The sequence below is a fragment of the Fusarium vanettenii genome (genome assembly GCF_000151355.1).
Source record: "Fusarium vanettenii 77-13-4 chromosome 3 genomic scaffold NECHAsca_2_chr3_3_0, whole genome shotgun sequence".
NCBI classification, from domain to species: domain Eukaryota; kingdom Fungi; phylum Ascomycota; class Sordariomycetes; order Hypocreales; family Nectriaceae; genus Fusarium; species Fusarium vanettenii.
The window spans coordinates 632,821-647,620 of record NW_003315880.1 but is presented as its reverse complement, the minus strand read 5'-3'; the positions used below and the strand labels follow the sequence as shown (position 1 = coordinate 647,620).

Below are 14,800 nucleotides of genomic sequence, written 5' to 3'. Positions count from 1 at the left end.
TAGAGACAGTTGAGAGAAAGCTACTCATGTCATGATGTCGTCGAGTTTATATATCTCTCGGATCGCGATTTGTTCACAGCCGGAATGGATGGCGTGACGTAGCGATGTGTTAGTCGGCGTGCATGCTAAATCCGCCATTAAGTCCGAGTACGGCCGTCATGATGGGGTTTGAATCATAAAGACATAAACAAAAAATGGACTTTACTATGGGAAACTAATAACTCTATACAAGATGAAAGAGGGGTTTCCATGCTTCCAGTGTGAACTTTGGAGCACTATGACGTTCTTTACTGGTGGCTGCGATACGACGTGATCCACATGTAAGCAGCTTGCGTTAACTCCAGCCGCCAGAACGAGGCAATATTTCGCCGAAGTTTAGTCGAGCAACAAACCTGGTTTCTCGCGTCGGGAGAATGTCGGCTTCACAGGATATTGCTTCAAGTCTTTTGGTTCTCGTAGTTTGCATCAAAATATGGGTGAATGTACTAAAAGGCGTGGGGGGTTTGCGATTGCGATTGAGTATTTTCTGATATGCCAGTTGTTTTGGTGCAACGATGCCAAGATCTCATCACGCTTCGGGCATGGGTGCACAGCCCAACCCTCACTAACATCGGGTACTGCCGAGTACGAAAAACGAACATTCTCGCAATCGAGGAGATAGATAGTTCAGCTGTAGCACAAATGTCTTTTGAAACACGGATCTATACCTCAGTCGGTCCAGTGAACAGGTACATGGACAGAGGGCCAGGCAGCGTCTCAGTCCAAGTACTGCTGATCAGCTTCTGCACAGGACGTTTTCCAACATGACTCCGCAGGCCACTCCACGCTAGCAAGACGGGGGTGAAGAGAGGATTGAAGCTAGGCATGATAGAAATAATAAAATAATTAATAAAATACGTCTCGAAGATCCATTATTATTAGAAAGTTTTCGTCATCTTATTATTCTCTATGTAAATTCTGGTCAGAAGGAAGAGGTCTTTGGCTGGCTCTCAGCTCCATGCCTGTCAGTTGAAACCCACCGTAACTCCAGTGTCTTCTCCCCCAGAATGCGCCAAGCGATGCTCCGACATGGGTGAATGAACCGGCTAAAGTCGCCTGAGATCTACTAGCCCTCGTCGGTACGTCTTGAATGGTCTCCGACTGAGCAAGGATCAATGTCTTCCAAGCTCTCCATAATTTTTCCACGGCTGCTCTTGTTACCCACCCTCGCAAACACCATGAAATGCCCCCCTCAAGGTCCAAAGCATCTCTGGCGTGTGACTCCTGTCGAAGGCGCAAGGTCAAGTGTGACGCTTCAAATCCTTGCGCCAATTGCCGTCTCTCGCATTTGTCTTGCCAGTACACCATTCCACAGAAGAGGCGAGGACCAAGAGTTCCCAACATAGGCCGTCGCCTAGGAAATGTCCCCGAGGTGGAGAGAAGCCCTGTTGTCGAGGAAGAGGAGCCGCCGCCGCCTCCTACGAACCCTCCGACTTGGAGAGACGAGGCTGTGCTTGGTCGCCTTCAAAATCATGTCACCGCGTCTCATAGAGGGGATCCCTCTACTCTTACCAGACTATCCCGCATCATCGCCGAGGGTTTATCGACCTCGATCAAGTCAGAACTCCCGGAGCTATCCCTGGGAACTATCACCAGCCACTGTATAGACCTGTACATGCGCTTCACCTTTCCGACCGCCCCATTGATCCATGAGCCAACAGTGCGGAAAGATGCCTCAACCTTCTTTTCAGATGCGACCATTGATCCCTTTGAGACGGATGGCGAGTATCAGCAAATCGCACGGATGAGGGCCTTTACTCTCGTCACATCCCTTTGTGCCATGGTTGCATCCGTCATGCCAGAAAACCTGCTACCCTACCGGGATCACCTCGCCAGGCCATTTCTGAGCGCTTCCCGAGAGATGCTCTCTTGCTTCGAGATTCATGACCTCGAATCTCCCACAGCAGCATCCTTGACCATCAGAATCTTTCAATCAGGGGCATTGCAGCATGTCACGGGCAAGGCCAATGCTGCGTGGCACATTCACGGGCATGCCACCCTCCTAGCTCAGCGCCTCCGATTATATAGTGAGCGCTCAATTGAGCAGTATGACCCTCTTGAGGGCCAGCTGTTGCGGTTGAACTTTTGGCATCTCTACTCATCTGACATGACTGCTGCTGCTCTGCGAGTACGGCCATTTACTCTTCACGAGACTCTCTTTGACGAGGCCATGAGTGTCAGGTCTGAGGGAGAACACAATATCCCCTTGCTTGATTCAACTAGTACATTTCATGACGAGGGATTTGAAACCCGTCTACTGGTTGGCTTCCACCTCATCCGACGCATATCTTCTGAGGCGTCACAGCTCGTCTTCGGTATTAGAACTTACCAGCGAGAAAGAGGGGAAGCCGCTAGGACTCTGTTATTGCGGCAATACATGGATTTTATGAGTCTCTTGGACGATCTGCCTCCGTGGCTGCGCCTATCTAACATCATTAGCTCTTGTGGAAGCAGCGACGTCGATACAGTTCAAGAGTCGTCGTTCTGGGTTCAAAGATGCACCATACTAATTTCATATAACTGTATGAGAGTAGTCATCTTGCAGCAGTGCATCGAGTCCGAGTCGTATGAGATTGCTGGGTTCGATGGATACACTCCGGCATTGCTCTTTAAGAAGATGGAGATGGTCCAAGATTTTATGCGGACACTGGAAGACATCCCACTTCTTTATCTACAGGTCAAGGGTGAACCTCATGTGAGTGGTGTTAGTTACTTGAACAAATATAGGCAGCTAACGAGGTCTATGTAGGTGGAAAGAATCCGCCGAGTTGGAGCGATCCTCCTCGAGTTTATTCAAGTGGTTGAGGATGAACATTTGCAATCTCGAGGAAAGGCACTACTACGACGCCTGCTGGATATTTTGGCAAAGCTAGATTCCAAGGCTTGCGAAGACCTTTGCCCTTTGGGTAGTGCTAAATAGAATCATGAAGCTGAACTCTACGAGAAAGAATATATTGTATCAATTTCAGCTAAGCCAGTCTACAAACGATCTACACTCCTCCCCATAAGTAAGTCTCGGACAGATAGAATGATTCGCGAATAATCTCATCCTTCGGGTTAGAGCTCGATGCGATAATGACAACATACTCGCCGGCCTCAGCCAGTGTTGCGAATAATATAAACAATACGTATATTGGCAATATAGAAGCCTCGCAATATTATTATATTGCTAAGTGGTGTATATTATATTAGGCCATATGATATTGGCCTATATTGTATTGTATTGCTAAGAACCTAATATATTGCTAGTGTGATAATATATCCCATATATTATATGTGATCTAGGTTATTCTACCGCGGCAGCTAAAGTATATCACCTTGAAACTCTCGTATCCTAAACTATAACTTTAGGCACTCTAGTGCTTCGATTATATCACTCCTAAGCCGATTTCGATGATCTATAATGGTTATCTTAGCCCTAGAGAAGAGTCATTCGGGCTTAGTAGATATTGCGGGAATTAATAGTATATCCACCGCTATTTTACTTAGGTTTAGGTAGTTTTTCTATTATGTCTCCTCTAGCTACTATGTAAGGGCGCTTATGAACCCATAAACCCGTTTAGACTTGTAATAATATTTATATTCGTCCGTGACGAGTAATGGCTGTAGGTGCTTGTTCCTCTAGTTTAAGAACTCGTTCGTGGTCGTCGATAGGACCTCGCAGAGAGGAAAAGGTAATTCTACGGGTTTATAGTTATTCCATAGCGTCTCTATTAACTTCTTTAATGACTTAACCTACTCCTTTTTCTAGTTCTCTTATATATAGTGCTATTTATGCGAAGGGTAGAGCACGATAGCGGCAACGTAGGCAGGCGATTCATTAGTAAGCCGGTAGTATTTGTCCAACTTGGCCCAGCCCGAGTTATATATTAGCGCCATTATCGGATCGTCAATATATGCCTCCTTCCCTGCTTCGAATTATGCCAAAATGAAATCCATAGCTAAGAGGATATTATCAAGTATTATAAATAATAACTCGAGAGCCTTAGTCGTTATCTTTAGCTTCTCTAAGAAGGACTTAATTTTCTCCAAGATGATCTAGTCCTCTGAAGAGAGCTTGTCTCTAGCGTAATCTAATTCTATCTATTTGTTGAAATAGCTATTAATCGCATCTCTAAGGTTTAGGGCCACTCGTAGTATATTATATTATAAATTTTATCTTGTATTATTATCCCGTGTGAGCTTATGGTTATGGCTAATAGTAAGAAACTTTTGGCTATGCTAGATACTTTATTGGATAAAAACGACGAAGTTATGAATCTTACTAAGAGGCCCCTTCTTCCGCCATGCTTTAATATGTTTTAGTATTATATTATATATATTAGGATCATTGAGTTCGAGCTTCTTATTATTGGTGACGAAGAGGAAGGCTTTGGCGGCGAGGTTAATAATATAGCCTTAGTAGTAGAGTCGGTGTACTTTGGGATTGTATTAGATATTATATCGGCGTAGGAGGCCTATGGTATGAATGTTAGGGTATGTGAGAAAGAGTAAAGTTATACTTACTAAGAGAAAGGGATCTTATTATTATGTCGTTATTGCCGGCGTTGTCTATTACGAAATATCCAAGCTTAGATATAAAGCCCCATTTGTTAACCGCCTTTAAAATAGCTATAGCGAGATGAGAGCCGTTGTGCTTACTATTGATATCTTTTAACGCTAAAATATGGTGTTCTAGCTAGCCGTCTTCCGTGACATAGTGTGCGACTATGCCTAAGATGGCTAAAGAGTTAGGAGAAGTCTAAAGGTCGTAGCTAATATGAATTCTTGACTTTGCCGATTGTATGCGCTGCTTGACCCTCTCTTTCTGGTCTTTATATTAGCGCATAATCCATATCTTAATGGTATTATATGTATCTGGAAGCCAAGTCTCGATATCGTTATTAATATAGGCTAAGAGAGCTTGGAACTCTGGGCATTCTACGAGCCGAAATGGGAGAGAATAGGCCGTGATAAACCTTATGTATAATACTTCGAGCTAGTCTGGGTTAATAGAGTCTCCGGATTGATCGTTAAGTCGATGGCGTTTTTAGGGATTTTCTTCTGCCGTAGTATGAGCTTGTTTGATAATAGTTCGTATAGTTATAACTTTCGCTATCCGCGGGGCTCCTTTTGGCAGACCGTAGCTATTAGGAGGAAGGTCTATGAGATGTTTTGTAGGAGCTATAGTACCCCCTAAAGAGGCATAGGTTTTATCATAATGTTTATAGCGCTACTTTTCTTTTCCGGTCCGCTGATTATAGTATCTCGTCTTTACCTCCTCGTCTAGTATATAAGAGAAAACCTATAATATTCTGGGCTTAGTGGAGGATATTATGGAGGCGGTGCGAGGTCGAGATGATAGGTATTTGGATATTTGGCTTACGTCTAGATTATCTAATTGCTTGCCGGAAAACTCTAGAAAGTCGCTAGAAATTAATGACTCTCTTCGTTGCGATGATTGCATAAAAGGGAGGCGTTATTAAGGCATAGCGGGTAGATCTATAAAGTTAAGATTAAGAAGTAATAAAAAAAAAAGGGGGGGGGGGAGCAAAAGCGAAGATAGCCTAACCTAACATAGTTTGTCCCCCCTCACGTATTTCTTTCACGCGTAATCGCATAATAGGTCTAATTATTAATAAAGAAGTACGTGAAAGTGAATAAGAGCCAATAAATTGCGAGCTATCCCTATTACTAGTATAGGGTAAGGCGGCGTTTAGTAGCTTTCATAAGGCAATTCACTCAAGAATTAATAACCCAATATAGATAATATATTGCCAATATAGATATCCTTATATTATATAGTCATAATATCGCAGTCTTTATATCATATTGTCATAATATTAGAAAACGTATATTATATAGTATGTATTATAATATATTACTTTATTGCCATATTATTCGCAATACTGGCCTCAGCCTTCCACTTGGAGCTCTCTTGTGACCAGAAGGAGAGCGAATACCTATCCAGAGAAAGCTGAACAGTTTTCGACTCCCCACATGCAAGGTGAACCTTGGTAAAGGCCTTGAGTTCCTTGATGGGACGCTGCAGGCTGCTGTCTGAATCCTGAACGTACGCCTGGATGACTTCTGCTCCATCATAAGAGCCAACATTTGTAACCGTGAGCGAGATCGTCATGGAGCCATCCTTTCCTCCGAGAATTTCCTTGGGCACCTCAAGATCTTTGTACTCAAAGACAGAATAAGAAAGCCCGTATCCGAACCAGAATAACGGATCTCTATCTACCATTTCGTAATAGCGGTGTCCGATGAAAACCCCCTCACCGTAAACGATATCATAATCGGCCTTGGAAAAGGTGAGGTACGCCGGAGTGTGTTTGAGCGACTTTGGAAAGGTGATGGATAACCTTCCCGACGGATTTTGCTTCCCAAATATGATATCGGCAAGGCCGTGGCCGGTTTCTTGCCCGCCATACCAAGCGTGCACCAATGTGGTTGCCCGACTCTCCCAAGGCATCTCGACCGGGCAACCGGACTGCGTCACAATGATCTAGAGGACTTGTGTCAGAAGAGAGCACAGAATTTCGATGGGAGAAAACCATACCGTGTTTGGGTTTACTTCTAGAACAGCTTGAACCAACTCATCAGTGCGACATGGAAGACGTAGATGTTTCCTATCACTCGCTTCATACTCCCAATCGGATGACAGACCTGTGACTAGGATGGCAATATCAACCTTCTTTGCCAGCTCGACAGCGTCTCGGATGCCTTGATCCTCATCAAAGGGTTCAAAACCACCAACCCGGCCAGCAAGAGTCAGTGCGGTGCCAACACCCCCAGAGATGGCTTCATTCACCATGACCACCTCTAGAAGCATAGGTTTCTCAGTGACATCGACAGTGCAAAACTTTTCCATACACAGTCTGTTGAAGCAAGGGGTCGAATCCGTCTTTGGCAGTTGACTGGTCCATTGGTCAATAATGACCTTGCCATCAACCTTCAAGACGCCTTTGCCTGACACGCCAAAACCAAAGCAAAACTGCCTTGACGCTTCAGGTGTATATATCGATCGAGCTCGGACAAAGTACTTTTTGGGAAGTGCAAGACTCTCGGGGATATCGATGAGGGGCTTCTCGGCAATGGTCGTCAGAACAGGCTCAGCCTTGGGGTTCTCGTCTGGGTTTTCGCCAAAGATCTCGATAGACCATCCAAATTGATTCGTGTCGGGGCAGGTGAGGCGCTCTAGGAGGGGGCTGAATCGGAAGGCTAAGAGAATATTAGCAACGACAGCAAGTTTAAAGCTAGGAGCACGTACTGTAGCAACCTGGGGCATACGAGACGTTGGCTTCTCCAATCTCTTCCACTATCGCATCATACGGGGTGACGGAGTAGTAAGGCTCGACTTCCGAACTGCCACCGCCGCATAGAGCGGGATGCTTGATGTGGTCTCCGATCAAGCCAAACTTCTTCCCCTTGACGTCGGTGAGCGGAAGAATCTTGTTGTCATTCTTGAGCAAGACGATCCCCTCTGAGGCAATCTTCCGGATCAAGGCTCTTTGCTCTTGAGAGTCGGATTTCGGCGGCGTGGAAATGTGCTCGACTGCTTTGACCTTGTTGATCAGAGTCAAGACATTCTTGGTTGCGTCGTCGATAGCTCTATGCGAGACCTTGCGGCTGTTGACAGCCAAGGAAAGAGCCTTTCCACGCCACAATGTCGGGCCAGGCATCTCCAGGTCCATGCCTGCGTTGATAGACTCGCTGGTGCTATAAGTGCCAAACCAGTCACTCATGACCAGGCCGTTGAACCCCCAGTCATCTCTCAAGATGGTTTTGAGTAGGAAAGAGTTTTCACTGGCATGAATTCCATTGATCTTGTTATAAGATGCCATAAAGGTCCATGGGTCAGAGTATCGCATAGCGAGCTGGAAGGGGAGGAGATGAACTTCGCGTAGTGTTCGCTCCGTCAGAACCACGTTATCCTCGACGGAGTTATCTGACTGGTCGTGAGCCGCAAAGTGTTTGATACTCGTAGCCACACCTTGACCTTGGATTCCGTTGATGTACGCAGCAGCGAGCACTCCGCTCATGAAGGGATCTTCGCCAAAAGCCTCGAAGCCTCGGCCGATAAGAGGCGAGCGCTGAAGGCAGACAGTCGGAGCGAGGAGCACGTTTATACCTCGAAATCTTGCTTCTTCGCCGAGCAGGTTCCCGGCTTGACGGAGTAGGTCGACGTTGAAGGTGGCGCCCATGGACGTGGCTGACGGCAGCATAGGACTTGGTACACGGCTAAAAGAGCGCGGTCCACGGATGCCGTGGGGTCCATCGGAGGTCTGTACCACAGTCAGTGATCATCAAGCAAGATGGGAGTACAAATGTGACATACCACAAGAGAAGGAATTCCTCTGCGTGGAAGTCCTGTGGTTCTGAAGGCGCCTTGGCCAGCCAGCAACTGGACTTTTTCATCAAGTGTCAACTCTTTGAGGAGGGAGTCGACATCGAGAGTGGTATTGGTAGCTGGGAGCGACATGATAGATGATGGTAGGTGAGAGCAAAGTTGGAGCGATAAGTAGCAAAGAGCCGAGAGACCAAGTGCACTCTCACGAGTGTCTCTACGCCTTTATACATTCATGTTCCCATGTCTGTTTCCACCTTTTCTCCGGAGAGTGCAGGATGCCAACGACGCCAAGTGTCCTGGCCAGGCACCCTTGCCGAGCATTCAACTCGGCCATCCAATGTCGAGCCAGAGATCCCCAACATGACCTCAGTTGACTCGGAAAATTGGTGGGTTTGCGTCCTCCTCGTGAAGCCAAGGCCGGATTAAAGGTGGATAGAGGTTGGCCAATCGGGGATGGAGAATGCAAGGGTCAAGTCACTAACCCCGGAGTTCAGCATCAGCAACGTCTCCGAGGCTCAGTGCCAAGTCCCGCCAATGCGATAATTGGATAACAGCCTTGAGCGAGTGGCATCTGGGCAGAAACTGTGGCAATCCTCCAGGCCACTGTGTTGGCGTTGAGATATATTGCTATGATGTGCTAATAATGCGTTCTTTGTTATAGTTGAAGCCCGGCCCTGGATGGGATAGCTGGGCCAGAGGACTCCATGGAAATCCTCCCTTCGCTACATGACTTGACTAAAGGATTCTCTAGTGGGTGATAATAAAGAGCGGCAAGAAACTTGCCACTGACTGATATAGGTGTCACAGACCTGTCCGTGCTCCTTATAGTATTTACGGCATCAGATTCAATGCCGGCGTGTGTCCCGACTTCGCTTGTTGATCCCTTGCTTGCTGCATTGTCTCAGATCCTCTTTGAAAAGAGAAGTCTTGCTATTGTTAGCAAAGAGTATTGGCTACCGTGTTACTGAATCTCTAATAACACATACAGTTATCTTGGTCTGCGACAATTGCTCATCAGATATTCTTCTTCAAAGGGCAGTAGTAGAACGTGTCGCGATAAAACCAAATCCAGACATGTCTCGACCTATGGCACATCATTGCTCTCTCAAGCCACAGCTCTACAACCAGTATTTGTCGAGTTAATATAAGGAATGCTACTTCCTCAGTCCTGGACACTATGATTCCTTTGTCTAACCTTCACATCTTGACGAACCGCAAAATCGACAAGGCCATAGCATCACCCATTGCATGCTCCGTATGAAAAAGGCGAGCCGAGTTTGGTGACGGCCAATGTAATGAACAGAGGGTTATCGGACACACAGTTGAAAGACATGGGACTGCTGAACGATTCTTCCTTTGCGAAAAGATGAATGCAATGGTTTAAATGTATTTGTATCTAACTTGAAAACAGAATCTAAAATCAAGGCTTGCCAAGTCTAAAATACGACTTCTAATCGTAGATCTATTCTATGGCTCAATGACCTTTCATATCATCTTCAGCATTGGAAGTGCAAGTCGTGTCGGCCATGGAGGCTCCCTCCAGAGTAGCACCATCCTGGTTCATCTCGATGAGGGGACCCTTGTAGTTCTTCCTTCCATCGACGATCCAGGTGACAACAGCGATGAGCAGGATGATGCCAAAGGCAGCGATACAGTAGTTCATGTTGGTTGCGGTGACGGGGAGCTCGGGAGGGAAGACGAAGAGGACGGTAGTGAGGATAGCCCAGGCAATACCGACCAAGCTGCAGACCCATCTGACGGGAGTACTGAGCTTGAAAGGTCGATCCTCGGGAAGCATGTTTCCGCCGCGGCAGAGGTGGATGAAGGGAGGGATGGCATAAGTGACGCCTATTGGATGTTAGTAACAGTGACAAAAAGATGAGAAAGGGTAAACTAACCAAGAGCAACGACGGAAGCGGCGGTAATGGCGTTGAAAGCACTGGAGCTTCCCAGGAGAATCAGACCAAAGATGATAACCCATGCGGTGGTCCAGAGAAGGGCGTTGAGAGGCACATCAAGGGTGGGGTGAACAACAGCCCAGACACTGCTGAAGGGCAGACCGCGGTCTCGGGCAAAGGCATAGGTCATTCGGGCACTGGTGGTCATGATGGCGGTGGCAGTAAAGACCATGCAGACAATAGAGAAGACGATGAGGCAGACACTACCGGCCTTGCTGTTGGTGGCATCGAAGTAGATCTGGAGAAGAGCGCCGGCGGGAGACTCGATGACAGTCTGGACATCCTTAAGGACGAAGAGGAGGCAGGAGAGGAAGATGAAACCGGAGGCCATGCCAATGAGGATGCACCAGATCATGATGCGAGGGCCCTCCTTTCGTGCGTTGGGGATTTCCTCTGTGAAGAGTCAGCAAAAGAATAGTAAGAAAGTTACAAAAACTGATACGTACCAATCATGTGAGCGGCGGCATCGAATCCAGTGAGAGCAAAAGCGCCCTGAAGAAGTCCAAGGAGCCAAGACAGACCATCGGGCCAGCCAACCTCATTGATGAACTTGCCATAAACAAAGTCACCGCTCTGGTAGTTGGGGGAAGCACAAGCAAGAACAGTGATGCTGATGATGACGAAACCAGAGATACTCCAAAGGAACGCAGCCTTGTTGAAGAGCGGGAGGAGACGGTTGGCAAAGGCGTTGATGGCGAGGGCGATAAAGGTGAAAGCGAGGTAGATGAGGAACTGATGCCAGGCCTTGGACTCGTAGGTCGGGTGCATAAACGAGATGGTGTCGATAACGAAGGTGCTTCCGAGAAGGGGTGCGGTAGCTGTGAGGATGACATAGCCAGCAGCGTTGATCCAGCCGGTGACATAGCTGATACCTCGAGACCATCTAGGCCAGCTAATAAGAGCACTCCAATGATATTGTCCACCAGCTGTAGGATAAGCAGACAGAAATTCGGCCAAAGGAGCGGCGAGACAAAGGTTGCAAACGCCAGCGACCATCAATCCCCAGATGACGGCACTAGGTCCACCAGAGGGGAGGGCGAGACTGATGGAGGCGGACAGGGCGGTCCAGGTGTTGAGAATGGCAAAGGCAAGACCCAGCAGAGAAACCTTTGAAAAGTTTCTCTGCAGCTCTTGCTTGTGGCCAAGCTGCTCGAGGGCGGCCGAGTCGTCAAAGTGGACATTCTTGTCCGCGTGATTCTGTTGCTCCTCCATGATGGATATTTGTCGACAATTGCTATGAAAACAAAATACAAGAGTGAAGAGAGAAGGGGTAAAAAAAGAAAACTAGCACTGGGGCGGTCGGGCATTTTAAAAATGTTCCAAAGTCTCACTAACGAGTTCCGTTAACGGAGGATCACTCCCCTTGTTGGAATAGTAGTCCCCAGTCCCCCAGCTCCTTAGTAGAGGAGTAGTATCATGGAGACTCTGTAATGTGGTTGCGTAACAAGCTTTTTTCCCATGCTACGCCCGAAAGAGTGCCCCATAGGAGAATGACGTTGTGGGTATTGGTCCCCGGGCCGGGAGGCGATTAATCTGTTTCCGTTCTAGAACTATTTCGAGAGAGGACATTGCGGCTGCCAACGACTCTGCAGTAATAGCCGCGGCTCATGCAGGCCATACGATTCCTTTGGGCTTCTAGAAAAGACGGCAGGGGGGCATCCCACCTCACGCCATCGTGTGATAGGACGAGAGAGGCTGATGTCTCGTGTTGAGGGTGGGTGACGCTGTCAACGGGAGCACGTCAATGGAGGTTCAGCAAGCGGATGAATTTGATTTGATGGAGATTTTGGCCATTTGAAGTTTTTATTGTAAGCTTAAAGAGACAGTAGTTGCTCTTCAACACGTCTCTAGTCGGTGATGGTGACATGGTAATCAACAAGTGCCGAAATCAACATGCATATGCAGATGTGTTCGGCAAACCAACTCCTTGCCATGCGCGTCCTTCTCACATCAGCTCTATCATCAGTTCCCCTCGATATCTGCTTGAAACATGGTCAATGCTTAAATCGGCCACGACATTATGGTCAGACGCGATAGATAGTGCAGAGCGCGCGCGCGCAATTCGGAAGTACGGCTAGACACGAGACGCCCTTGGGGACACACAAGGCGCGGACTAGTAGATAATAACATCAGGAGACGAGGCAAAATAAGTCTAATCAGCCCCATGGGGGTCAAAAATACCTCAATGGCCTTTTTGACTAAGGCATCTGTCCCCTGGAGATAGATAGTATCAATCCCATTGATCGAGAGACGTTGGAGCCCCAGGAAAAAAAACAGCTCTCCACCGAACCCCGGTCTTGGCTCGCTATGCAAACACGAGATCTAACTACGGCTCCGAAAAGATGTTACTCTTGGTTATTGCTCATGGTAATAAACTGCCATGGGCTTATACTGGCCTGTGCATAAAACCCCCCCGCTCGTTGGCATCCGACTTAACCGACTGCTCGAGTCAAATGACGCTGATCCGGTCGAACCGGGACATATCAGCGCCCGCTGGCAGTTGGAAGTGCTCTATCTAGGCGCGGCTCTGCCACGAGGACCGGCATCGACCGGGTATGCCTAGCTCGCCCAGCGGCGACTCCGTTCCATTAAAGAGGGTCTCAGTGGCAACATCTCACCTTTTGCGCAAAAACTCCACGGACCCCAGGTGACCGTGTCGAGAATCTCCAAACCACTGGAGACGAACCCCTGATTCAGTGGTTTCTGTTACGTTTGGAATCCGCTGAACTGGCTCAACAGCGAGATTCTCGCCCATGGGCTACTCCGCGATGTCCCCCGCGACCCCGACCTCGTGTGCTCTTTTCCCCAAGGTCTCCAGGAATTCATCTCTCTTGTCGGGTGGATTTCTATTGAGTAATGGATTGCTCGATTCAGCCATGGTTTCCTCTGCGGTGAGTGTTGGCGACGTCGGAGGATGCCCGTTGAAGGACGCAAGGTGAGAGCACCCGGGAGGGTTATGAGCGCGCTCCGGCCATGGCAAGATAGTGGAACGACGATGGTTTAAAGCCTTGGCGAAGGTTGGCCGAGGATATGTCGGAAGGGATGCCGATCTGATGAACGCCGAGGGAGCCGAAAGCTGAGGGACGTGGAGGTTGAACAGAACGGACATTAGTTGGTCTGGAAATTTCAAACAATTTGACGATTCAATATTAGGACTAATAGCACTCGTCTATTTAGTGACCATCAGAAATGGCACTCCCTATTCAAGCTGAGCAGGGTGTGGCAGCAGACGGGAGAATGAGATGACTTTCCTTCAAGCTTGATTTCAGACCAATTTCAGAGCCAGACACAATGACATTTCGATTCCCAGCATCATATTCCATTCCAGCGACGTCAACCATCAAATTTGAGGCTCTGCTACGAGACGCTAAGGCGCATCGCCAAGCACGCCAAGAGATGATGCCGCAGGCCATCCCGACGGATCCTTGAGGCTCGGCGGCGGGTGGCGTCCTCGATCGTGATAAAACAAACCATCCACGATAGGAAGGCAGATAAGAAAATAGAATCAGCACAAGGCATAGATAAAAGGACCAATTCGACTACAGGGGAATTGATATAGTAAACAAGAGCTGGTATTTAAACGCACGCAGCATCACTTCTTGGATCGAAGCTTCGAGGTCAAAAAATTGAAACTGATATTTGCAGCATTAAAGATCTTGTCGCAAACCAGATCAAACATGCAAACAATAGAAGTCGATGGTTTAATTTACATCTCCACCAAGGTCACTCATTATTTAAACCTTTCTGCCAGTTTTCAGCTCTCAAGAACTCCTACCCGATACCAATTCACAGCGTATCTAAGTGATGGCACACCAAGTCAACCACCTCTCAGAAAAATTCTGTTGCAGTCCTGATGAGTAAATGAAAGATTCTGAGATTAATCTTTTGAATATACTTACTCAGTAATTTTCTCTTAATCGTTATACATGTGTTCATTATCAAACTTACAACATTTACTAGCAGCTAGGTCAAATGACCATGTGCCGAACAGCAGATAGGAGGGCCAGGTGTTGTCTCTCAAATAAGCCTTTTTCATTAAACTAAATACAGAGGGTAGCATTCATAACACCGTCGGTGAACGACCCGAAGGTATTTTACTTCTTTCTCCGAGTTGAGACCCTGATATTTTCAAATTGCAAGGTTACTGAAGGTTTACTATAGTAGTTTAGGTGTGTTGAAGGGAAGTTAGACTTGAACGTATTCTAGGATCTATACATTATACTGTGCCTCCTAAACTTGGGACTATCACAGTGAATTCTTAAGAACCGAGGTATAACTCGCCACTTAATCTTTTCTATCCTCTTCTTCTATGCCTCTATCCATGAAAGCAACGACGAGTGTTATACAGAGCTCATTAAGAAAAACGGCCAAATCATAGACGCTCCTAGGACCGGCCCTCCCAGCAAGCACCAGAGATTTCATCTCGCCAACTCAGGTTCCGTGGTCTAGTTGGTTATGGCATCTCGTT

The 14,800-nt window shown here is 47.3% G+C and overlaps 2 protein-coding genes across 2 annotated transcripts; both read right to left on the bottom strand.

Annotated features, from left to right (window-relative positions):
- Positions 1–3,029: 3,029 nt before the first annotated feature.
- Positions 3,030–8,506, bottom strand: NECHADRAFT_122418 (uncharacterized protein; the record flags this gene model as incomplete). The annotated part of the gene is given in 7 exon segments (XM_003052441.1): positions 3,030–3,126; positions 5,887–5,889; positions 5,928–6,529; positions 6,584–7,245; positions 7,295–8,265; positions 8,285–8,309; positions 8,359–8,506. 7 exon segments carry the CDS (start codon positions 8,504–8,506, stop codon positions 3,030–3,032), a joined length of 2,508 nt encoding a protein of 835 aa, XP_003052487.1.
- Positions 8,507–9,848: 1,342 nt separating this feature from the next.
- Positions 9,849–11,544, bottom strand: NECHADRAFT_36601 (uncharacterized protein; the record flags this gene model as incomplete). The annotated part of the gene is made up of 3 exons (XM_003052440.1): positions 9,849–10,222; positions 10,273–10,725; positions 10,779–11,544. 3 exons carry the CDS (start codon positions 11,542–11,544, stop codon positions 9,849–9,851), a joined length of 1,593 nt encoding a protein of 530 aa, XP_003052486.1.
- Positions 11,545–14,800: the final 3,256 nt, after the last annotated feature.